Below are 25,567 nucleotides of genomic sequence, written 5' to 3'. Positions count from 1 at the left end.
CATGTATACATATCAAAAATAATCAGGATGATCGATCCTACAAGCGGTTTGTCGTTCTGAATGTGGATATTCATTTCACAACAACATGGAACATTTTTAGTGACTCAATAGTTGTTTTACAGTACTTTCGATAAGCACGAAGGCTTAGAGCACAACGGACAAGGGTGATTGTATTCGGTGATAACACAGGTAAGTGTCAACCTCAGAGATATTGAGGTCAAAACATCACAGAGGCACATTCAAAAATGAGGTTGAAAGGTCCTACAATTTGAAGAGGGTGCGCCTGGGACAGAACGTGGTCTCGGGCATGGTTTACACAAAGTGTACACAACAGTTTTTACAAAAACATACACAAGAGGGGGATAGTACAGTTGTGTCACGGGGGATCGACACAGGTGTGTTTTGGCCAAAGAGGGCTTGATTGGAGCCTGTCTGTGTGTTGGCCTTCGTCAGGATGGACACCAGTAGCAGTGTGGTCCGTGGTATCTTCTGCTGCTGTAGCAGTGGTAGGCTGTGGGCAATCCTAACTGGTTGCTGGATTGCGGGTGTGTGTTGCACTTAGAGTGGTCTCCTGAAGGCCGAAGTCCCTCAGTGAGCCGGATCGGGCCAGAGTGGGTCCCATTTTGCAGCCTATCCGGAGCAAACGTCTCTGCGGGGTCCTCAGCGGTCAGAAGTGGCTGTGGCAGGAGAGTATACCAGACAAACAGCTGGGATTCGCACCCATAAGGAATTGTGCAAGAAAACCTGGTAGGGTAGTATACCAGGTGTTTTGCGAGTCTGGGAGCCGCACCCAAGTTGTGTTATCTTGTAAGGAGAATCTTAAGGAAAGCCCATGCCCCCAAGATTTGAGTTGTACTGAATGTAGAAAAGACCTGGGAAAGAAGTAATTTCCCCCTGGAGTGAGTTGCAACAGAGGAGGGAGTTATCCTCTTAGACTACAAAGAACTTGGTTATTCTTTGAACTTTTTGTTTTGGCGGATAGAATTCTGTGCAAGCAAGTCATTCCCTCTGGAACTGCAAGCATTATCCATTTGGAACTTTTGTTGGCGTTATAGCTTTTGTTGAACAAACATTTATGCACTTTCTAAACAAAGGACAATACCCTTAACAACTTAGAGTTAGTTGTAGAATGTCAGGGGCTAGGATAGGATTTCGGACACCGGACATTTTTGCTTTGGACATCTTGACACTTGACAGACCCTTCGTTTTGGTTGAAGTAGGGAAATACCTCCTAGATTCCGGACAGTGAGGAATTTTCCAAACGCTTTATCATTTCAATAAAAGTCTAGAACAATCACTAGGAGTCCTCTGTGTCCTCGTCTCATTCCTGGATCCTCACAGCACCTACCACTAGATGTCGGCCTATGCTCAGCATCCGATTCCAAGTAGATACACAAGCCCAAGAAATATATATATATTACACACACACAATTTCATTCCTTAGTACATTTTTGTACATCCGTTTAACTTGAATTATTGGAGTGCTGGGTGCTTGTCATTGTTGCCCTAGACCATCCTCACAATCTGAGTCAAAGTCTTGCTCTACCTTGTTTGGGTTTGGCTAGACATCAGTGTCTTTTCCCTTCCTCCATAATCGGATCGCCCCTCAGATTCCACCCCCAGTACAGGATAGATCTGTGGACAGTAGGAAGAGAAGGGATACCATCAGATGAGCGAGGAAGAGGCTGAACGGATCTAGGTCAACGCGTCGCTATCAAAACACTAAGGTTGCGGAGTGCTGTCTGCTAAAGGCTGCCCTGTGCCCCAAGTCTCTGGTAATTTTCCAGTGGGCCCTGCACCCTCCTTCCCAATGTGTGGCCCCTGAACCCACCTTACTCCACCTCTCACTCTACCGACCCCTGCTCCATTCACCATTGCGGTCTCCACTGCAGTGGGCTGAAGTAAGTCATAATGTATGTAGGCCTAAACACAACACGCTTTTGAACATCGCACTTCAGGCCAGCACACTGAAGGCCACAATCAAAACTGAACAGGTAGAGAGGGGGATGGGGCAAGAACATTTTAGGCAGGGGAAGAGGAAAGACCACCCTCTTATTAGTGACTATAGGGCGGGTTCTGGAGTATGGGGGCAATTGGATGTTGTGGCAGCCCCAGGATTCAGGAAGGACAGCCCAGGTATAGTCTGCGCATGGAAGAGGTCCAGGGAAAAGAAGAACAGCAATAGGTGGAAGGAAGGTGAGAATAGGTCCAGCTTCTCTGCCAAAACCTACAAGGACTCAATAGGCACACATCGTAGCACCGATCTTGGGCCAGGCCTGGAAGGAAGTCCTTGCTGGTTCACAAGAATGGTTTCATGGAATCTTCCAAGGCAGCCAGAAGCTGACGGAGCCAGAAAACATTTTGATACCGGAGAGCAGGGAGTCTGTGGCAGGGGAAAACCTATGAGTCGCGCCAAAGATTGAAAGAACGGACAAAACCCATCAGACCTACACCAGAATGAGTGATGACATTCTCCTTGAGGAAGGGCCATTTTAATTTAACCTTTATCTTTTTGTTGGGACTTGGATTAAACTGAACACTTTGCTTTGCAACAGTCACTGCGTTTAGATTGGTTTGTTGTCTGAAACTTGGCGAGACAAAACCTTTGTTTGGCGGCCACCCTTTGGAGCAAGTGAGGAAAACCATACTCAAACGACCTGTTGAGAAAGACGTCTCTCACAATGTGTTAGGGGGCTTTACAAAGGTCCTGTCTTGAACAGCACTTAGAAAAGGCCACCTTGAGTAAACAGGTTTACACTACTTCGGTTTAGCCTGAGCACCACAAGGATTTGGTAGAATGGCGAGCATCCAAGCTTAGATACATTTAGTTATATAAAAAATTGTGATTTAATATATACACTAAAGCACACTGTTGTAACTTTCAAGTCAAGTCTGTACTATAACACAGTAAAAAAAATAGAAGAAAACTTGCAATATTTTTTGGATAATAACCCACGGTCGTAGTCCCCTTAGAATAGCCTTTTCAGGAATAAATCAAATCGTAAAACCATCTGAAACATACATGCAAACGTTTCCAAAGTCTTATAACTTTTAGAAAATTTATTCCAGCCTGTCTTAAACAGTCTGACCCTATGTTATGAGAGTCTCACAATGTTCAGAGGGGTTGGGCAGAAAAGATGGGAAAGAGAGCACAAGGTTCAGAGTGGCAGAGTCCAACAGGCTCTCGCACGTAAGTAAAAGTTGGATTTCACAAGTCAAGGAAATAAAGATGTTTCCTTGAAGGGTTTCCCCAAGGACCAATGTCCTAAGGCAGTATTAGAGTACAATGGGTTGTCCACCCCAATGTAACTCTATGGAGGGCTTCGAGATACAGGCTATCTGAAGCCGCCAGGATTATAGGATCAAACAAGCAGACTCCAGGTAAGTTTTACCAGGAGCTGGGCAGTACCTTCAAGTGAAGAAACAGTTGCTGCAGGATGTCCCAGCAGTGAGGCGACAGCAGAACCGGTCACAGGTGTCTCAGTCTTGGCAACAGAAGAAAGGGCCTTCGGTGGCTCTAGCAACAGCTCCCGTGCAGATGGATGCCCAGCCAAGGATCTTCACCGTTCTGGCTAATTGGAGCCTTTTTCAGTGTTGGGAGGGGGTGGTGCAGGACAGGGTGCGGGGGAGGGGAAGGGACAGTTGTGCCAATATAATCTACACCTTTTCACGGTCCTCGTCTCTGGTGAGGGGACTTTGGGGCGCTGGCTTGAGTCACTGCAGGCTTAGAAAGAGGCCCAAAAAATTGCAGGTGAAGCTGTGCTTCAAACAACTATGCACAGCGATACAGCACAGGTCCCCGGCTATTGGAAAATTGCAGCCATGGAGCACGCAGTTCTCCCAGGGATGGCGCAAATTGTGTTTCGTCTTGGAAATGGTTTGGCCCACCAGTCCAAGGGAGGAAGTCATCACTTATAAGTGGAGGTCAGGACAGCAGCGGTTACTCAGCAGGCTCTGGTGGTCGCTGGAAGTTGCCGGCGGCATCCTTCATTCTTCTTCTGCAGAATCTTTGGTTCTAGTGGTCGACTGAGTTTCAGCTCCAGGACCTCGAAATGTATCTAGGAACACTGGCTCATGCACCAGTCAAACATGGGGGGGGGGGGGTTGTCCAATAGGGTCAGTCTCCTAGTCTGAATTGCTTTCAGTCAGCCTCACTGCAGGACAAAACAGGTGGGTTTCAGTCACCTCCACCACTTCCTGTCCTGCCAGTCACTCAGAGACCCTTTGCAGACTTTCCTTAGGAAAGCCGGCAAAAGACAAAGGGACCAAAGAATCCTCCCCCACACAGAAAGGTAGAAGACATCAGAAAGGACAAGTCATCTTGTTCAGGGCTTAAAAAAGTACAGCCACCATTTTCAGTAAATGGTGACCCTTGTGTCCCCTACCGCACCTGCGAAGACAGCCTGCGACAAAAGTCCACAAAAATTCACAGAAAAAGCTGCACTGCGACCAGCCTGAACAGAGAGCTTGTCACAATAATCAAAAAGTTACTGGACAGTCGAGAAAGCGGATACATTGGATCCCCTGAGCACTCCACACAAGGTGGGGTGGTCTGATCTCGCCAAAGAAAATACAAGTAGGACAAAAAGTATCCTGTATACCTTGGTAACTGAGTATACCAAGGGACAATAAAGAAACAGTTAAGTGGAAACTCTAGGATCTCCCAGCACCACTGCACAGAAAGTGCTGCGTACTGCTTTAGTAAAATGTAGATGCCAAAAAAGTTGGAGGAAAGTAGAACTCTAAAAGGAAATGCCAAAAAGAAGTAAAAAGGGTTCCCAAGATCAGAGTAAAAGAATAAACAAGTGCAAAAAAAGGTTCCCACTCACTCAGGAGAGCAAGTCAAAATTCCAGTGCTCCAGCAAAGAGTATTGGGGGACTCACAGGTGGAGAGAATCTTACTCAAAAAGGGAAAATCTACTCTAAGACAATGGAACCAGAAATCTGGAGACCCCAACATTTCTGACACCGGTTTCCACCATCCCAACACATTTTGTTTCAGTTTGGAATTGTTTTTAATAAAAGCCCTTAAACTATACTGCGTGCCTGAATCTCACTTCTGGGAACACCATGCCAGGATGTTCTATTGGCCCTGTTATCCGTGTTGACAGGATTATGACCCAAAAGCCATAAGCAAAACTATTGACAGAAGACGGAGGAACCTGCCCAAGGAGCAATCCCGGCAAGACGGGGCAGCCAGTTAAGAAAGAATGCCGCCCCCCCCTGCAAGTGAGCAATGGATAGGGTGAGCCAGAGTGGCCCACAACGGAAATGAGATGGAGTAATGGCGAGATACCACTCTTCTAGGAGAAGGCAGCACTTTGTCAAAGAGGATTTCACAGGCAGGTCACACAACCAAGACCCAGAAACGTTCCCAGCATGGGACAGCTAATCCAGTCAGCGAGGAAGACAAGGAAAAGCACAGCAAGGGATTCAAGCAGCCAAACTAAGCAACTGGGATAAAGAAAAGCTCTGGCCAATATGGCCAATCCCAGTCCTCAAAAGCACAGGCCATCATCATGGCAATCCTCCAAACATTCATTAAGAATCTCCGAGGAATACACATCTTCTCCCTAGATAAACACTTTCACTCAGGAGCTTACCTAAGCCACCACTCCAATCACACACTAGGCAGCGGCAAAGATTTCTGTGGCCAGCCGATGAAGCTGGCCTTAAAAACCACCAATCACTGAAGACATGAACCTGGCTCATCTGTGGCAAAAAAACAGGATAGACCAGCTTAAACCACTTTAGAGGATGCAGGGCTGGGCTCAAATGGATCCCACGTCAGCACAGCAATCATTGTAGGCCTACTTTTTGGACCATACAGCCAAAGTGATATCCTAAAATAAAATGACTGGGAGTATGGTTGAAAAATGCATTCGCACCCCAATAGTGGTACATTGTGGTGCTACCGTGGTAAAAATGACTGCACCCCTCATGAAGCGGAAATGGAATAACACTTACCACCAGGCTTTACAGCCCACAAACTTAAGTGATATAATCAGTCTGGGACCAAAATAGCATGCTTGAAAAAGCACCCCCTGTTCTCAAAGCTGCATGGGCTACAAAGAGAACAGCATGTAGAAAAATGCTGCAGTAACAGGGCATCTTCAATAAAAGTCCCTCAACAAAAGAGAAGTCAAAGATCCAAAATAAATGAGAAAAAGCAAAAGATGTAGGCGTCCCATAAAATGGGACAACAGAACCTCAAATCGAAATTCTGTCCTAGAATGTCATTAGAGCGCTGTGGGCAGACCAAAAACAGATTAAAACAAACAGGCCACTAAAGAGGTTAAAACTAAACAGTCTCAACTTGGGTAGTTGGCAGGAACAACAAGACCATCTAATAGTAATGGCTTGTGGTTCTACGGACACCAAATATATAATTTTATTTTAAATACAGATGTATGGCGCACCCTAATCAAACATCGCATAAAATGAATACACGGGGGTTTAATATTTTAAGCTAATTTTAATATGCTGGAAAATTTAAATGAGAATATATATGCCCGACTAACTGGTGTGGGCAAGCATTTGGTATTATATTCCATCAATGAACACTCATTGCAAAACCCTGCTTAGAATGCCAGAAAAGTCTTGAAAAATGCATTGCTTTGCATTAGGTTATATTGATCAAATGCACATTCATACAGTCTCAGTGCCCTTTAGTGCAACCATGTTTAGGAAAAAGCGTGGCTACAAATCTGAGTAACTTCAGTAAACTATTGTGCTTGCTTAAGTCCATGGCAAAAGGCTGATGCTTGACATGCACATATTTTGGAGCAATTATCCACACACGCCTGTGCTAAATGAATACAAATGTTTAAGTTTGCATTTGGAAGCAATTTAAGTGATTAACATTTTGGCTGCTGAAAGACTAGCATATGAAGGTGGGTGTTCTAAAGTTGAAATCCCTGCTGGCCTGGAACGGAGCTTAGTTCAACACATGGCAGTGTGCTCTGACCCGGCTGAACCTAGGAAAAGGATATTTACACTTACAAGGGGCTGTATATGTCGAACTATGGGCAATGTCGTGATCTAAAACAGCCAACAATAAAAAATATGGTCCATCCTCCTCAAAGCGCTTTGACAAGAGACACACGTTGGGCTTCGCATAAACCAATGGAGACTGGACATTATGTTGCATTTTGATGGCCAGACAAACATACACTAGGAACAGTGTTAATTCCAGCCGAGACGAGTTGCAGCAAGAAACTAGATCTAAATGAGATACTGGTGGTGTCCAGAGCTAGCCACCCTGGTGGCAAGGCTCGGATTCAGAAATCAAACCCTAAAAATATAATACTTGTCAGGAAAGATTTCTCTTTTTGCAACTATCCCCTCCACAGTTTCCTACGGAACCCCATTCTTTTCAATCCTGACTTTTTAAAGGGAAGTAAAGCCTTCGGATTCCCCTTGCCTTTTGCCCATTGTAATGGGGAAACTGATCAGTCCTTCGGTTTCCCTTTTTGAATTCTTCAACGTTTTAATATTACACACCTGCACCTTACAGTGCAGTGCAATGTGGATACTTTTGTATCATCCTAGCTTTTTACAAATGGGATTTTTGGTTACTGCCTAAAGACAAGCAAGTGTAAGCAGTTCCATTTTTGCAAAATTGTTTGTGTGCACATTCACGTTTACTGTGTATGGCTACTAAATGTGGCTAGTGCACTAAAATGGCAGTGCCACGATATGTTGGCTTGCTCTTTAGCCATATTGTAGCTTGGCCTTCTTCCTGCCTTCCCAGGAAGGCTGCTGCTTTTGCATATTGGTGATGCCTTTGTGCGTGGCACTCAGGAAGGGAGGTGGGACTGCCTAGTCCCAGTCCACATCTGTGGCGAAAACGTGAAACCAGCAATTGTCCCTGATTGGACACCCACTGGCTGCTTGAATGTACCGATCCTTACCATTGGTGCGCTTGGATAAGAAGAGGACATATGCAGCCATTTCTTCAGATCATGGGAGCCAAGAATCCCTTCAAGAAGGGCACTCTGCTGAAGATCCAAAGACAACTCCTGAAGTCAGCATCCCTTCCAATAGCCAGCCCGGTAAAACCCCTGTTCCTGTGCCTGATCATGCGAAGACCCTGAGCGGTGCAACAGCCCTTGGACTAGTGCAACCAACTAGTCTTCATGCCTTGGAGGATCCTGCCCTTCTGAAGTGTCCCTGGCCTGCCTGGTGGACTGAACATCTCTCTCGTGGTCTACCTTGCCAGATGTGTTGCTGTTCCACGTTCGAGTCCAGAACTTCGGTGGTCGCCAGATTATGCCACTAGGAGCCTACTCTTCGAATTGTAGCTTTCCATCTTCACAGGAATCTGTCGTGGAGCAGCACAGGAAAGATGCCGGTTGTTGCCTGTGTGCAGGGGCGATCACTGGAACTTTCCTTCCTCCAACCTGTGAAGAGTCCTGAAGAGGCCTGCATCTGTGGTTCTTGCATTTCTTCAACGACAGAGGTGCATCTTGCACATGCAGCAGACCAGAAGAATCCTAAAACACGAAAATCCTGGGCACCTGTTACCAGAAACAAACTGCAGAAGATCGAACCCTAAGGGATACACATCGGCCTCTGGGAAAATCAGAATCAGGGGAGTAAGTAAACAGTTTACCGGTCCCCCCCTGTTCGCCATAGGATAAGATTGGGGACAAGTCCCTTTGTCCCCTTTATTCCATTCCACTCACCTTTTGGTCATCAAACCTGGGTCAAGTATCCTACCCCTGGGTTAGCCTTGGGTCTGGAAGAAAGGTTAACACTTACTTTCCTCTAGTAAAAACAGTTATTGAACCTTTAAACTATCACCAACACAAGCATATTGAAACCTGCCGACAGACTTCATTCTGGTGAGAAACACTGTGGCTCCTGTAACATTTGGTCACAAGGGCACTTTCATTTTAGGGTTTGGACTTCTTAAATTAGGGCATTGTCTGCTGAACTAGTTCCATCATTGACTGCATGTAAAATACTATATTTATATATAGAGAGAGATACATAACTCACCGTAATCGTATTTCTGATGCTTGCATCTGCTTAGCAAGGCCGACATCTAGTGGAAATAGCAGAGTATTGCACATGAGGTTTTTCGACGTTCGAAAAGGGACCTCGACAGGGTGTGACTGTAATACTATCCCTAGTGAGACATACCCTGTACCTAAGATCCCTCACATGTCGAGGGCCCTCAGATTATTTGTTTCTGACAAGAGGGAGTGCAATTTGTAAGCGTGGAGTGTAGATCGAGACCATGAGGTGTGAAAGATTTGTTTTTCCCAGCCAACCTCTACTCCAAGAGGGGAGGAAGGGCAGGCGTGTAGGATTCTAAGCAGATACAAGCATCAGAAATACGGCGAGTAATATTATCCCTTCTGGGGCTTGTTGATCTGCTCAGACTCACATGCTTTGCACATATTAGCGAGCAATACTTGTAAAAGGAGGTGGGTTGTTAGAAGGTAGTGCTGCAAAGAGATGTTTCAGCACTGCTCGTCACACCTGTGCATCACCCCTAGAATGTGTGTCTAGACAATAGTGTTGGGTGAAAGTGTGTACTGAATTCCAAGTGGCAGTCTTGCAAATGGCATCTAGGGGTACATTTGCTATAAAAGGCTAGAGTTGCTCCTGTGCCGCGAGTAGAATGCGTGTAGGCTTTTATGGCAATGTTCTCGTAGCAAGAGAATAACACAATTGGATGCAGGTGACAATCCATTTTGAAATTGCTGCTTTAGAGATAGGGTCCCTCCTTCTCTTCGAGCGGCCACAGATATGAAAAAACAGTCTGTTTTTCTGATTGGTTCCATTTTTTTTAAGGTAGAACATGACAGCTCTATGGTCATCAAGTGTATGAATGCTCTTTTCTGCTGCGTTTGTGGGGTTCTGGTAAAACGCAGGTACTTCTATCATTTGTAAGACAAAAGAAAATATTGGCAATAGTTCTCAATGCGCCAACCTCTATAGTGAAACAGTAGGAACAAATACTAGTAGCTTGCTGGTGAGTCAAATAATAGAAACAAATAGTTGGCAACAAATGAGATCATTAGTGAGCTGGTGCTTGAACTGTTTTTGATTAACCAACTTTACACCTAGTGTTGCATCACACTTATGTGTGCATGAATTTTCCAAATGTGTATCATTTTACATTTGTAAAAAAAACTCAATGATTGTTACTCAGAGTGAATTAGTTGAGTAGGTGTTGCTTCACACTTGTTAATAGATCACTCAGTTTGTGTTTATAGTATCTCATTGGTGTTATTTCACCCACCCCCCGAGGGGGGGGGGACAGAGGGAAGACAGACAACAATCCTACTAGGCCAGGTGTCATTCAGATCGCGCAAGTGCATGGAAAGGGGACAGGGAGAGGTGTAGGGTGGGAAGGGGGAGAGGACAGTGCAGTACTTATGAGAAGAACATAATAACAATAGGTAAGTACGGCCAGCAGGTGGCAAGTGCAAGGGTAAGTGCAGACAACAAGCTCTGGTTGGGGGACTGCAAGGATACAGAAACAGACCCCAAGTGCGGGGTTGCCAGGAGGGCAATGCAGGTGTGCGACTGGTGGGGGAGGGGACCTGGGTCCGAGATCAGAAAGTGGCCAGGCAACCAGTGCAAAGTCAGTGTCAGCCAGGAAGTTAGCAAGGGAGAGGAGGAGAAAAAGCAGAGGCAAAGCGAAAGGTTTTGAGGTGCTTCCAGAACCGAAGATGATTCTCCTCAAGTTTCAGGGAGGCAGGGAGGCTGTTCCAGAGAGAGGCCCCAGCCAAAGAAAGATCTACCACCAACTCGTTGCTTGGAGAAGCGACTAACCCTGAGGGAGTTGGAGGCGGATGAGCGAAGAGCTCGAGAAGGAAGGTAATTAGGGAGAGAGAGTTGACGGCATTGAGGCCCCAGGCCCCAGAAGGCCTTGTGGACGACGCAGAGGGTTTTGAACTTAATCCACGCAGCCACAGGGAGCCAGTGTAGAGATTTCAGTCCTGGAGAGATACGGTCCCGGGGCTTGAGGCCAAGGACAAGTCTCGCAGTCCTGTTCTGGATAAGTTGCAGAGGGCGGAGAGTAGAAGCAGGCAGATTTAGAAAGAGGCTGTTGCAGTAATCCAGTTTAGAGAGAACCAGAGCTCTGGAGAAAGTGAGCTTCTGGGGTAAGAAGAGGTAAGGAAGAATACCTCTGAGGAGGTGCAGTTGGTAGTGTGACTTCATAGAGACGTCAGAGATGTGACGAGAGAAGGAGAGCGTAGAGTCGAAGATGACCCTGAGGTTTTTAGCCACACAGGTGGGAGGAGGTGGAAGTGGGCCAAGAGAGGCCGGCCAGAGAGCTACAGGAAAGGAGGGAGCGGGTGTGCCAATGAGGAGAATCTCAGTCTTACTGGCATTAAGGAAGAGGTCATTGGCAGCACACCACTCCTGGATAGTGGACAGTCAGAGATGAGGGAAGTAGAGTAGAAGGCCGAGGGTAGCCTGAAAATGAGCTGGGTGTCATCCGCATAACACTGAAAGGTGGGGCAGAGAGAGGCGATGCGGTGGGCCAGGAGTGCCAGGTATTGGTTGAACAGCCATGGCGAGAGGTTAGACCCCTGGGGGACACCACAGGTAGAGAAAAAGATAGCAGAGAGGAAGGACCCAAGTTGGACCCGAGAGGGTCGGTCGCAGAGGAAAGAAGTCAGCCACGCTAGAGCCTGACCGGTGATACCCAGTTTATCAGAGACGGTTGAGCAGGATGGCATGGTTGACAGTGTCAAAGGCAGAAGAGAGAGCAAGCAGGATGAGGACGCAGGGGGTGTTACAGTCAAGATTGGAGAGCAGGTCTTCACGGATGTTCAGGAGAGCAGTTTCTGTGCTTCTGGCAGCTCTGAAGCCAGACTGATGGTCATGGAGACAACCAACTCAGTGTGGAGATTAAGCTGGGAGATGGCTAGTTTCTCCAGGAGCTTGCCCAGGAAGGGAGTGATGGCGATTGGGCGATAGTTGGCCACGCAAGAGGGGTCAGCAGTGGATTTCTTAAGAGGGTGCACAAAGGAGTGCTTCAGGGGTGAAGGGAAGACTCCGTTGGCGAAGGAGTGATTACAGAAATCAGCCAGGGCAGGAGCCAGGGAGTCGATGTGGTCCTTGATAGTTTTAGAGGAACAGGGGTGAACCTGTTTCGACAAGATTTTCATAGATCGGACTTGTCTAGAAAGCTTGTCTTCGGAGAACAGGGGAAAGGCAGAGAATGAGGGAGGAGAGGTGGCTGCAGAATGGCCAGAGGAAGAGCAGGGAGTGAGGGGAGGGAGGAGATATTAATGCTGTGGTAAGGAATGATAATTCATTCCAATATGGTTGTATAGTGTATTCTCAGACACAGTTCTTCCAATCAAATAAGCTGTTTAAGCTGAGAAAAGTTGTCCTGAGGAAAGAGGAGGGAAACGTGGAAAAAAGGAAGGACAAAGGTTGTATTTGGGGAAAATTGTCAGGAAATTTTATAGGGATATGAAAATAAGAAAATATAAAAATAAGAAAATGAATGCACTAATTAGTGCCCTTATTAATATAGAGAGGCTGGTAAGAACTTCATGGTGAAATATAGAGTGTCTTACCTGGATGAAAATAAATTGTAGAGAAGGCCATGATAAGCCTGGTGCCCTGTTGCTTTACTGCGAAGGCACAGGAAAGAGAAAGCTGATAGCGCTTAAATGCACACGAAATTGCGTTTAGGTTATATTGCATACGTGATAACATCATACGTCGTTAATAGCGTGATGATGTCATGCATGTTTTGTGGTGGCGGCCATTTTGAAAAAGGAAAAATGAAAACAAATTGTAAAAAAGTGATGATAGGCAGTAGGCTGTTTTTAATTAAAGAGGATATTGGTCATTTTGAGGTAAACTAATAAGAATTAAGGAAATGTGTGTGAATACAAATAGGAGTAATTATGGATGATGTACCAGATCATAGGTTGAGAACAAATGTGAAAAAAACGTGAATATAAATTATAAGAACCTTGTGTTAGATGAAGGCAAATGTTAGGAAATTGGAAAGGAGAAAGAATAGAATTTGGTCAAATGATAGATAAGAAAAGGGGAGCAAGTGCTTATTAGAACATCCTAATGCTGTAGCAATGTATGTATAATTTTAACAATACACGAAAATATTGTATTTGATGTATAACAATACCAAAAGTTAAAACGGATGATTACAACCAGGAAAACATTTCAGAATCATGACTTAAGCCAGATCTACAAGTGTCCATAGTACTAAATCCATTTGGATTCTCTTTGTCATCATCACGCTATTAACAACGACGTATGACATCACGTACGCAACGTAACCTACATGCAATTTCCTGCGCATTTAAGCGCGAACAGCTTTCTCTTTCCTGTGCCTTCGCGGGAAAGCAGCAGGACACCAGGCTTATCATGGCCTTCTCTACAATCTATTTTCATCCAGGTAAGACCCTCTATATTTCGCCATTAAGTTCTTACCAGACTCTCTATATTAATAAGGGCACTAATTAGCGCTCTCATTTTATTATTTTTATATTTTCTTATGTTCATATCCCTATAAGATTCCCTGACAATTTGCCCCAAACACAACCTTTATATTCTTGCCCTTATCCTTCCTTTTTTCCATTTTTCCCTCCTCTTTCCTCAGGACAACTTTTCTCAGCTTAAACAGTTTATTTAATAGAACAAAATGTGACTGAAAATACACCATACTGGAATGAACTATCATTGCTTACCAAAGCATTATAAGGAATTGGTGAGTCTCAGATATAGACTATATAAATGTATGTCTTTACAAAATTACTTTGTCAGCTACCAAAACATTTTTTTTGGGTTCTAAATTTATTTATATATATTTTTTTCTTTTAGTTAACATTTCTCTCCTGAAGAACCATTCAAACATTAGAATGGTGAAACGAGTGTCGAGAGAATAAATGAAAGTTTTCAGCTTTTAAAGTTAGTGATCAATTAAATGGTGTGAAATAACACCAATGAGAGACTATAAACACAAACTGAGTGATCTATTAACAAGTGTGAAGCAACACCCACTCAACTAATTCACTCTGAGAGTAACAATCATTGAGTTTTTTTACAACTGTAAAATGATACACATTTGGAACATTCATGCACACACAAGTGTGAAGCAACACTAGGTGTAAAGTTGGTTAATCAAAAACAATTAAAAGAGCACCAGCTCACTAATGATCTCATTTGTTGTCAACTATTTGTTTCTATTATTAGACCCACCAGCAAGCTACTAGAATTTGTTCCTACTGTTTCACTATAGAGGTTGGCGCATTGAGAACTATTCCCAATATTTTCTTTTGTCTTAATATATTAATAGTGTGGCAGCCACACCCCATTGGGATTACTCTCTGCTTGACAACCGCCCCAATAGTGAACTTCTGAAGGAGTCGCCAAGGGCAAGCTCTGTTTGGCTGTTTTCTTAGTTCGATCCTTTGTTTTACATGGAATTTTGAAATTAACTTTGGTGAGAATCTAGGATGTGTGTGTAGCACCACCTAGTCTTTGTGTATAACTACAAAGGGGCCTTGTACTGACAGAGTTCACTCACCCTTCTGATTGAGGCAACGGCTATAAGGAAGGGCGTTTTGTATGGGAGATGTTTAAGGCTGGCCTTGTGCATAGGCTCGAAGGGGGCCCCCCCCATGAGTCTTGTGAGTAAAATATGGAGGTCTCAGCCGATGGTAGGGTTAGATATCAGAGGGTATCGTTTTTTTGACACCCTACATGAAAGCCTTAACTACTTCCACCACAAAACTTTACTTGAGACGTGGTATAAGCAGCGAGAGCTGCTAAATGTACCTCGAGAGAGTTAAGGACTAATCCTGAGTCAAGTAGCAAGAGCAGGTAGTTGACTATATTGGACGGTGAACAGTCGGTTGGATTCTGCACCATAACACAAACCATTTCCCCATTTGTTAAAATAGCAATGCCATTTGTTAGGCTTGCCTGCTTACTGGAGTATTTCCATGCACCTTTGATCTAGGTTTAGGTGGCCCAATTCTATGACCTCAGGAGCCAAGCTACTAAATTCAGCTTCTGAGGGCATGGGTGGAGTGTTATCTGATCCTGAGTTAACAGGTTGACCAGACAAGGAAGTTTCATGGGAGGATACAGGGGAACCATTTGAAGGTAGAAGAACCAGGTTTGCCATGCCCACATAGGAGCTATTGGATCAGTGTTACATGTTCCCAGTGTAGCTTGTGGACTATTTTGTTGAGAAGCAGTGTTTGGGGGAAAAGAGGAGGCACTTTTTGCTGACCAGTTCTTCATAAGTGCATTCCCCTTGGATCTTTCTGGAGAAACCTGGACGTATAATCTTCTATAGGGTTGCAAAAAGATCTATTTCTGGGAACTCTGTTGTCTAGCACGTCTGTGTTTAGTTGCCACTTGTGCCTTGAGGGTAGCATTGTACTCCTGCTTAGCACTTCTACCAGAGAATTCCCCTGGAACATGTTGTACAGCCCTGGAGAGTGTGCCCCCCCCCCATTTGTTTATATAAAACATGGCTGTGATACTGTCTGTGAGGGCTAGGACTGCCTTGCGCGCTAGCTAAGGCTTGAAGTGCTTTGAGGCCTGGTAGTAGTTCCAGAATGTTCCTTTGCTTTCTGGCTAGCGCCTGTGTCCTCAGGCCATGAGCAGTGTGGTGAAACAAGTGAGCCCCCCCCCCCACCCTGTCATCAACGCATCTGTTGTGTTGCCTCGATCGCCAGTGTGTGGAAAGGCTTTCCCTTTAGCAGACGGTTTCTGTTCCACCACTGTTGCGATTGAACGAGAGGTTGCGAAACCACCACTAGATCGTCCCACAACCCGCTTGCCTGCGACCATTGTTTTGCTGGCCATTCTTGCACTGGACACATGCACAGCCTGGTGTGAGGCACTAGGTAGATGCTGGAAGCCATCATTCACAGCAGGCGCATTGTCTTACGTACTGTCACCCAACGACCGGCCACATACTAAAGTGTTTGAAACAACATCGGTTTTGACCCTTTCTTCGGAGGGGGAGACTGGTCCGTCGTATGGTTTGATAAGTGCCCCCAGAAATTGCTTTAATTGGCTGGGCACTAGACTGGACTACTTTTGGTTTATGAAGAAGCCCAATTGGAAAAGCAGATTGATTGTTGAGTGTTGGGCAGGCAACTCTGGGGAGAATCCCCGGTAATAAGCCAGTCTATTTAAGGGTACACTGGGATGGAATTCCTTTGCAAGTGGGCGGCCACCACTGCTAGGACCTTTGTGAATATCCTGGGGGCTGATGCAATGCCGAATGGTAACATTTTGAATTGGTAGTGCTTGTCTCCCAATTTGAATCCAAGGTATTTTTTGTGCATCTTACTCGTACAGTGTTGCCATGTAATCCCCAAGTTTCAGAAGTGGAATTACCTCCTGAAAAGTTGTCATTCTGAATTTTTGTGGTTTGAAATATGTGTGCAGGGTGCAGGTCCAGCACTAGGTGCATTCTTAGATCTTTATTCGGAACAAGCAAGTACATTGAATAAATACCTTGATTTTGTTCCAGGAATGGTACCAATTCGATTGCTCCTTTCTGTAGTAGAATTTCAATTTCCTCCTGTAGGATGTTGGTGTTCAGGGGACATTCTTCCAATTCAAGGTGGATGGTGGCGAGGTGTTTCTAAGAACTCCACTGAGTAACCTTTGCCCACTGTGTCTAGAATCCAGCGGTCTGACGTTATTCCCTCCCATTGCTGGGCGAAGAGTGTTGAGAGGCCCTCTCGACAGGAGACCCATGGGAGCAACGCGGATCAGCCCGTCATTTAGGGGCAGGGCTGCTGTGCGCCTAGAGGCCGCAGCTCTGCCTCGTCCTTTACCCAGAGTGAAACCCACGCTGTTGGTACTGGTAGGATGATTGGCCATGGGGACTGTAGAAGGAGGCACTAGACGTGCTTGCGCCGGCTTGGCCTGACCTGCTGAATCCTTGCGCCCAGAGGTTTAGGCATGTGTTGAATACCCCCTTCTATATGAAGGGTTCGTTAGAGATTTGACCAAGGGTCTTAATGGTCTCATGCTCCGTCGTGGATTCCAGCTGGTTGTCAACTGCTTTACTAAAGAGACGACCCTCCGCGGTGGGCATTTTGATAAGGGCCGGCTGTGTTTCTGGCTGAAAACCATTGTCCCTAAGCCAAGAGTGTCTTTTTAGGAGGGTGCCCTCCGCAAATACTCTTCCGGAAGAGTCCACAGAATGCTGTAAATTGTTCAGAATGTTTTGGGACACTCGTTTACCCTTGTTTCTAGGGCGATTTATCCTTTTTATGCTTCATCCCCTCTCCTAGCGAGACCCCCAGCACTTTTTGCTTGGACTTCTGGACCTTTTTCTTTAATCCTAAATGTGTGGAGCCTTTTTCCACTCTTTCATTCTTATGGGCTCCGTCTTTTGGAACTCTAAATTTCATTCTATTTTTACCTGTACTATGCAGTCTACATTTCTCGATAATTCTTAAAGGCATCTATATTTAACTAATGCAGCACACAGCGCCTTATGGGCAGTGTTGCTGGGGACCCTTAGGGTCCTCCTTTGAGAATATTTTCTTTATCCCAGAGTAATTACAATTCTTAACGTTATAGTCAGAGAGATTGGCACACACCACCTTAATTGGGGTGCCAAAGGGATACCTAGTATCCCCCCTTCTCTCTGCTCATGTGACTTTTTAGTCACATAGAATCTCCTAGTTATGGCTGGTGGCAGTGTAACGTGTTCTACCCAACTATTGTGTCATTTTTGTACCGCAGGCTATGTCCATAGCTTCGGTAGCGCACAATAGGGGCACCCAAGTACAAACTTGGGTCCTCCCTTCGTTTTTTCGCCATTAACAGCGTGGTTGCTCTTTGTTAGCCCTTCTACCATTCTGGGAGGGGGAGGCCGGTGTGTGGTGTTAGATAAGATTTTCATAACAATGATAAATCTTCCTGACCTGTGTCAACCCCCAGAACTTTTTGCTTTACTGGTGGATTATTTTTCCCTATACATCTGTGTGGGAACCTTTTCCCCAGTGAGGGGCATGCTGTCCTGATTGGACAGTTAGACCGCCCCTTTCTGTAAAAAGTGGGGAGAGAATGCAGAGGTTGTGCTGTAGTTCCTGATAGAAACTATGAACCTGGAAGCTGCTGACAAGTCGACCACTGGAACTGAAACCGAAGAGGAAGATTAAGAAACAAAGGCTGTAGTGAGCCTGTTGTGGCCCTTCCTTCCTATCGATCTGGGGACTACGGAAACGATGACCCAGAGACTGGTGAGATCCACTAGACTCAGGAAGAACTGCATTTTGAGCCATCCAATGTCGTGCTGCCACCTTGCAGGGCTGCAATACCACAATACCCTGGGACCTCAAGTCATTGGGCGGTGCACAGTCTTCCGAATTTGGAATCTTGCTGAAACATTGTGGGTATCCTGCTGGACCTGCAGAGACCTGAATAGAGTCTGACAAATACCCTCAACAGAGTGCTGAACCTTGCAAACGATGAGAATCAGATCAGGGATATTCAGTCTTCTGGCTCCTGAAGAGGGTGCCAAAATCCACAGAGCCGCATCCAGCCACGAAGAAACTCTTGCCTGGAGCCTTCCCCGTTGATCCCTGGAGGAGAGGAGAGGAGAGGAGAGGATTCTAATTTCTATGCTAATTCCCTTCAACCTTAGAGGACCCCCAACTTTTTTTCCTACCATTGTGCTTTCCTACCGCAGGCTGAATCCTCAGCTGCAGTATAGCACACATGGGTGACCATTTTGTCAAAATGGCCCCAGACAACTTTTTTCGCAATTTTCCGTTTGTGAGGTCTTCTTTGGGTTTTACTCTGCACGCCAAGCCAGGTTAAAGCCATTTATTCCTTTTGCCTTTGACCGGCATCAGTCCTGAAACCCGACTCTGGCTCCAGTGTGTATGGAAGGGCAGCAAGTGAGGGAGGTTCCTGAAACTCATCTGTCCTTTGTCTCTAGGAGGGCCTGAATGCTGTTTGAGTGACAGCCTAGGCTGTGCATGAATGGTAGAAACCTGCTTAAAAGGCGAAGGCTTTGGGACTAGAGGCAGAGTCGACAACTGAGAAGAACACCCGATAAAGAAACTGTGAACGAAGCTTGCTGCATCCTCCTGGACCTTTGACTTGCCTGGTGAAGCCCTGCTGCGGTGTTGAAACTCCTTTTTACGATCGACAAGAGAAGCTCGTGAAGGGACTTCTTCCCTTGGGTTAGTGGTACAACTAACCCCAAGACTATCTCCACTGGATCATCTTCCCCGACTGGCTATACTTGTTTGCTGCTGCAGGAACCGAGTGCCAGGGGTCGAGAAATCTGTAGTTGAGTGCAACGTCTGCAATCCGGCCAGAAGCTCTAATAGTCTCATAAGGAACCTCCAGAAGCAGGACGACCAGAACTTGAGTCCCCTCATCAGAGTGCAGGACTCAAGGAGTGAAGGAAGCCCAACTGATAACCAAGATCTGCGGTGGTGCTGTTTACTGCATGCTGGAACCGAGAAGTAGTGCAGATCAGAATATAGCCCATAGCTGCCGACGACCACCAAATTGTTGCCGCAGGAGTCCTCCAGACGTCCTCCCTCTTGTCCCCACGACAGGCTCAGGAACCAAAGATCTGCATCGCTGCAACAGGACAGATTCCAGCTGGACCACTCTTCTTCAAACCAGAGGTACTGTTCAGACTTGTGGTACTTACCTCAGTGTCTTTAGCTTTGCTCTTCTCAGTTGAGACTTACAGTGGCTACTTTTGTTAGAGTTGATTTCAGCTCTGCTCTCCACAAGTGTAATAGCTTGTGATCTTACAGTGATTTTCTACAAAATTCTCTAACTTTGTGCAAGACTTTTATTAACTATGAAGTGCCTCAGCTCCATAGACTTTAGCTGTCCTGGCTCCCTGCAGACTCTTCTAGTCAAATGACTGATATGTTCTGTTCCTCAGAGGTGATAACTTGTTTTTAGACTGTTATTGCTGGGAAATGTTTTGTCTAGACTTCATTGGACGATATAAGTATACTCGCATACCGCGAGAACCGGTTTAACCTTTTTCCTTCCTTTAACCTTTCCCTTCTGCAACCTCAGAATGTGCAAAGTGTACTAGTGATATATAAATGTCATTACTGCCCTTGTGAATGAAGCCATTTCCGGTTGTAGAAGTGTGTTAAAAGCTACTCTAAAGAGTATCTACTAAGCTTATGCTGATTCTGAAAAAGTATTTTTAAGTAGATTTGATCGTTACATTTCTTGTCCTTTTTAAAGAAGGCTGATTTAAAATTGGATGTTAAATAAATAAATAGCTTTTTATAACTGAAACCTTGAGTACAAGTGTAACTTGGCTACTTGTATTTGAGAATTTCATTGCTGCAGCTCTACAGCTCACATTTACCCCTCTTGAGATAGGCCTGGCTGCTCAATCACATTACCAACTTGTGTAGTACAGCCCTATACCAAAAGGGTGGTTAACCTAATACCAAGTAGACAAGTGTTGTATATTGTCACAGTGTTACTACATCAATTCTTGCCTAACATTAAGCCTGCATGGAATGGTAACAGCCTCCTAACCGAACCACTGTCTAAAATATCAGTGAGTTCATCAGTCTCCAGAGCAGCTCCGGGTTTGGACCACCCCAGATGCTCAGCCACTTTACTAATTAGAGCTCTGTGTGAGGGGTCAGCCTGACCTGCCACCTATGGGTTACCAAACTCTGTCTCTGGTGAGGTTTGCCAGCTACTGGTCTCCTTTAGAGTATCCACCAGATTTTGCACCTTGGATTCTTCAGAGATCACCTCCTTTGGGACATTTGGTTTCCCATATTCGTACCCAAAAGGGGGCTGATCTTCCTCTTCATCTTCCTTAAGGATTGCTCCCATTTGCCGGAAATAATCAGGTTGAGGGATGGGTCTAAAACACTTAGATATATCAGCCATAGGTTTGGCATCTTCGATAGCACTGAATACTCCAAAGTTAAAGACGTTGAAGGCTTCGATGACTTCCTTGAAGCAGTCAGTGAATGGGCTGACAATTTAGTATGCTTCGATGGCTGTAGATGGATTACATGCCTCGAAGGTTCAAGCGATATACATAATGGCTTCGATACCTTTCAAGAAGGCTTAGATACCGAACATAAATGCTTTGAGGAGCCAGACACAGGTTCTTTCTTGTGTGTCAAGGAAGACTCCTTCAACTTGTGTCGAGGAGTGCCTCTTCCTGGGCCTTGAGGCGTACAAGGAGGGGACACAAGAATCCCTACTGGTCTTAATAAATTATAGGATTGGTTATTTATAACGCGCTTAATACCCAGAGGTTTCTAAGCGCATACCCGGGGATCGAACCTGTGTTGCTCCGTGTCGTCTTGTTTCCAAGGGGAGCATGTTGCCCTTGAGGTATGCGGAGGGGTGGCTTTTTTTCTCAGACTCCTTCAGAGGGGCACTTGGAGGAGCTTGTCTCTGGAATACTTAAAGCACTTTCAAACAGAGGTTTTCTAATTCCACCAGAGTCGAGTTTGTTTTTTGGAAAACAGACTTTTTCGGGAGAGGAAGACAACGACCAGGATCTATGATGTTTTTTACTGTTCTTTTGAGAAGAGGACGAGTGTCGTGAACTAGACCTCGGACGTCTGTGTTTTGGACGTTCTTTAACGGAAGAAACATCTCTCGATTCGGAGAATGATTTTCATTTAGATGGGGTAACGGACTGGGATTTGGGAGAGGGCTTACCTGCATCAAGTTTTCCCTTCCTTTCCCGCAAGTCATTGACAGTCTTGTAGTGACATGAGCCACAGTCATCGACTTTGTGGCCCGACCCCAAGCACCACAGACAGACGCGGAGAGGGTCGGTGATAGACATTTACGTTCCACAGTCTGAACACCGCTTGAAACCCGTCTTCGGTGTCTAGTAAATTAGTGGAAGACTATGTAGACAAAAGTATTGACATTTCACTGAGGCGAGTAGCTCCGACGCATGCAGCAATGTGGAAAAGATTGAACTGAGGTGACGGTCAGCGTGCATGCTTCATATACCAGCGACGACGTCATGAGGGACGCTCCAGAGGCCTTCAACGACCAAGACTTGATGCCGCTCGACCCTATGAAAAAAAAAGATTCTGAAGCAAGCTGCAAGCAGACTTGAATGTTAAAGATGAGGAATACGTGGAAGGACAATCCATTCGAAGTTGAGTCTTACCTGCTTTTGCTAACCAAGTTATTTGATGTACAGTTGAACCTATGGTGACTGTAAATGTGTATCAGAGTGTTGTGCGATAGTTAGATTGATTTTCCAGCGTGTTCAAAAGGCCTAGAATAAATAATTGTATTTTCATACAGGATTGTCTGAATTGAAGTTGTGTGCCATTCTGTTTGCACTCTTTGAGGGCCCCGGACCACACTCTCTCACGCCTGAGAATAAGCTTTCACTATTCATCCACATACCTTGATTGGGTTTTGGCAAAATTCTCAGAGTTCCCTGTTCACTATAACTCTGGTGACCTCCTAAAATCTGTCCATCAGTCCAGATTCTAAAAATCCATCTTTACAACTTAACAATACCTATTCTGCAAATTAATTCAATGGGCTCCATCTTGCTTTACATTTTAATCAGCCTACAAAGCCCACTGACTTTCATAGGGACACTCTCCAAAAGCTCTGCACTTCATACTTCATGCCTCTTAACCTCAAAAGGTTAAAAAGGCATATCATCCTGTTTTAAGGTGCCTTCTAACTATACAGTTTGGGCACTGGCAGTTGACCTGCTTTAGGATTCTGTTGGTTTTTGCAGCTTTATTCTTTCTAGTTATTGATATTGTATAGTGCACCAACTGCAAACCGCTTCAGGGTGTCTCTAAAGAAAAAGGGATTGGGAACAAGACAGCTGATCATTCACAAGCTTTGGAAAATATTTAGATCAAGGAAATGCAATTATGGTTATAAGGGCTAGGAGAACAAAGACATATGCAATGCTAAAAGTGAAGGCCATGGGCATTTTCACACATATTCTACATCCCCTACTCCCTGATCAATGATCAGGGAGTAGGGGATGTAGAATATGTGTGAAAATCACAAAGGAACCAGGGAAGGAACATAAGTTCACAACTTTGGCCGGGCAACATAAGGAAGTGTGCAAAGGATTTTTGTTTTTAAACAATTTCTTTTTGTTACGTTTTTCCTGAAGCAACAATGGCTCCATTCCAATGTAAGGTAAAGGGGGAGGTTATTCCAGGCAGAAGCCCCTGCAGTGTATATACTTTTACTAAGGAGGTGGATGACCTGAGGCATGGTTAGCAGACAGTATATTTTGGCTTTCTGGAGGGGTAAGCACCACGTGAGCATCTTCGACGACTATGTAGAATGCACAGTGACTTGAATTTGATGTGCGCAGTAATTGGGAGCCAATTTAAAATGATCAAGGCCTGGGTGGTATGGTCACATGATTTCATGTCTACCAGCAGTGTAGCAGTCTTGTGTTAAATAACTGAGCTAGTGAAGTAAGAATTTTTGGAAAACCAGGTAAAAACTGCTGTGATAGTCCAGGTGTGAGAAGACCATTTCAGAGGTTACTTTCACTTCGGCTCATGTTCAGATGAAGGAGAATACGGCTCATGACCAAGTTGGAAGTAGGAGAAGGGCAGAAGAAGCTTGTTAAAAATCCCTCCCAAATTTTGCAGAAAATGGCAGAGGCGCACCGAGGATGAATGCAAGAAGAGAGGGATTGAATGCGAGATGGAAGATCCAAGATGGATGATCTCTGTTCATACATTTAAACACAGGTATTGAGCAGAGCCCTGGGGCACACCACAGTTAAGAACAGTGGTACATGCACGGATATGGCTATAGGTTTCCCTATCTTCTGAGAAAGGTCTCCCACCCCCCATTCTGGGAGGAACCCAGTCCACCAATGGAGGAGAAACTGCTGGTCCGACCTTTTCAAACCTCTGCTGATATAATCTGCCAATCAGACATTGAGCACACGTAACCAACCAGAGATCTATTCCCAATCTCGGCATGGACACTGTTCGCATAGTCTCCAAGCACACTAAAGCAGGTAAAAAGTGTCATGGAACCCTTGAAGCATCACAAACAAATTAACCATCTCCAAATGTACGCAGAGCCATCTCTGTGCCTGTTGTGGCAATGTATTACAGTTTTCCAGTAGTGCAGCTTCACTGTCTATCAATAAGTGGTGCATGTTTATTTATTCGTTCTTTGGAGATCGCACTGGAACTGATCTAAAGCATCTGGATATTTTGATATACCCCATGTAAATTTGATCTGTTGGAGTGCATGTTGAGTTCTCTTGTGAAGCCTGTATTACTAGTCTGAATCCTTTTCCATGCAAGGAGTCCTTTTCCAGGCATGAGAACTTTTTACCTTGTCTCTGCATACTCTGGACATCTGCAGAATAGTTCATCCCATCAAGCTAGTCATGCATTTACACTTCAGAGCACATTTTGCATGTATTCAGCAGAATCTTCTACAGCTTTCTGGAGTTTTTAAATCAAGAAAAGTCAAACAGAAAGAATTTGAGAACTAGCAAGACAGAAATAAAAATATGCCTCAAGCAAGAAGAAGATCAGAGTACTACATTAGAGCCCATCATTTAAAAGAAATGACCCCAAACCAGCATTTCGAATGAATATACCTTAATGTAGGGGTGCTCCTTGCAACTAGTTCCCCACTGCCTGGAACAACGCTCCTCCTTCCTGTGCTCATAGAACTCTGGGTTACGAAGGATAGCCACCCGCCGGCTCTCATACACCAGTGTGAATGCTGTACAACCGTCCAGTCTTTGCTTATCTTCCAGGGTGGCGGTCAACACAACAGGTATGGACAAATTAATCACACCACCTGCAGGACAAAAGAGAACAGCCGCACACAGTAACTAAGTGCTCCATTTGTATTTGTATTTATTTTATTTGTATTGCGCACCTTGCCCTATCTGGGCGCATAGTTTGCAAGGAAATGGTTACATACAGGTTAGCAAGTTTCCCAAAAGGGAGACACAATCTTAACAAAGTGAATGACTCAGGCATATTACATGCTAGATACAGGTACATAATTACAAATGTTACTATAGACATTACAGGTAGTATTGCTATGGCAAACAGCAGATAACACTGGAGAGCGAAGATGGTAAAAGAAAGATAGCACAGAATACAGAGTAGGGTGGGCCACGGGTAAAGCCTGAGGAAATAACATGAGAGCATGTTAGATGGATGTGGTGGACGCATCAAGATCGAAGAGCCAGAGTTTGATTTTGTTCTTAAAGGAGTGGAACGTCGGTTCTGTTCCGAGTGTTGTAGGTATTGTGTTCCAAAGTTTGGCCGCAAGAACTGGGAAGCTTGCTCCCGCAGCAGTCTGAAGCTTGAAGCTAGGTATAGAAAGTGTGTGGACATAGGCTGACCTCAGGGGTCTGTTGGCAGAGTGACGCGTGAAGCGATTAACGAGATAATCGGGTGCCAGATTGTTCTGGGCTTTGTGGGCTAAGGCTAGAGTTTTGAGAGATATTCTGTGCGCAACGGGGAGCCAGTGTAGGTTGCGTCCAGTATCAGAGATGTGAGATCTCCTAGGGAGGTTAAGGGGAGCCCTGATGGCATTGTTCTAGGTAACT

General features: G+C 45.1%; 1 protein-coding gene across 1 annotated transcript in view; it reads right to left on the bottom strand.

Moving 5' to 3' along the window:
• LOC138516098 (bifunctional 3'-phosphoadenosine 5'-phosphosulfate synthase 1) overlaps window positions 1-25,567 on the bottom strand; it is a 507,726-nt gene that overhangs the window by 188,490 nt on the left and 293,669 nt on the right. Inside the window, exon 8 of the mRNA XM_069630925.1 lies at window positions 24,599-24,804. Coding sequence (XP_069487026.1) covers window positions 24,599-24,804 — 206 coding nt within the window. The remainder of the gene's footprint in view (window positions 1-24,598; window positions 24,805-25,567) is intronic.

Source organism: Ambystoma mexicanum, chromosome 6q (genome assembly GCF_040938575.1).
Source record: "Ambystoma mexicanum isolate Mex_15411 chromosome 6q, UKY_AmexF1_1, whole genome shotgun sequence".
Classification (NCBI taxonomy): Eukaryota; Metazoa; Chordata; class Amphibia; order Caudata; family Ambystomatidae; genus Ambystoma; species Ambystoma mexicanum.
This window is presented reverse-complemented; position numbering and strand designations above follow the sequence as displayed.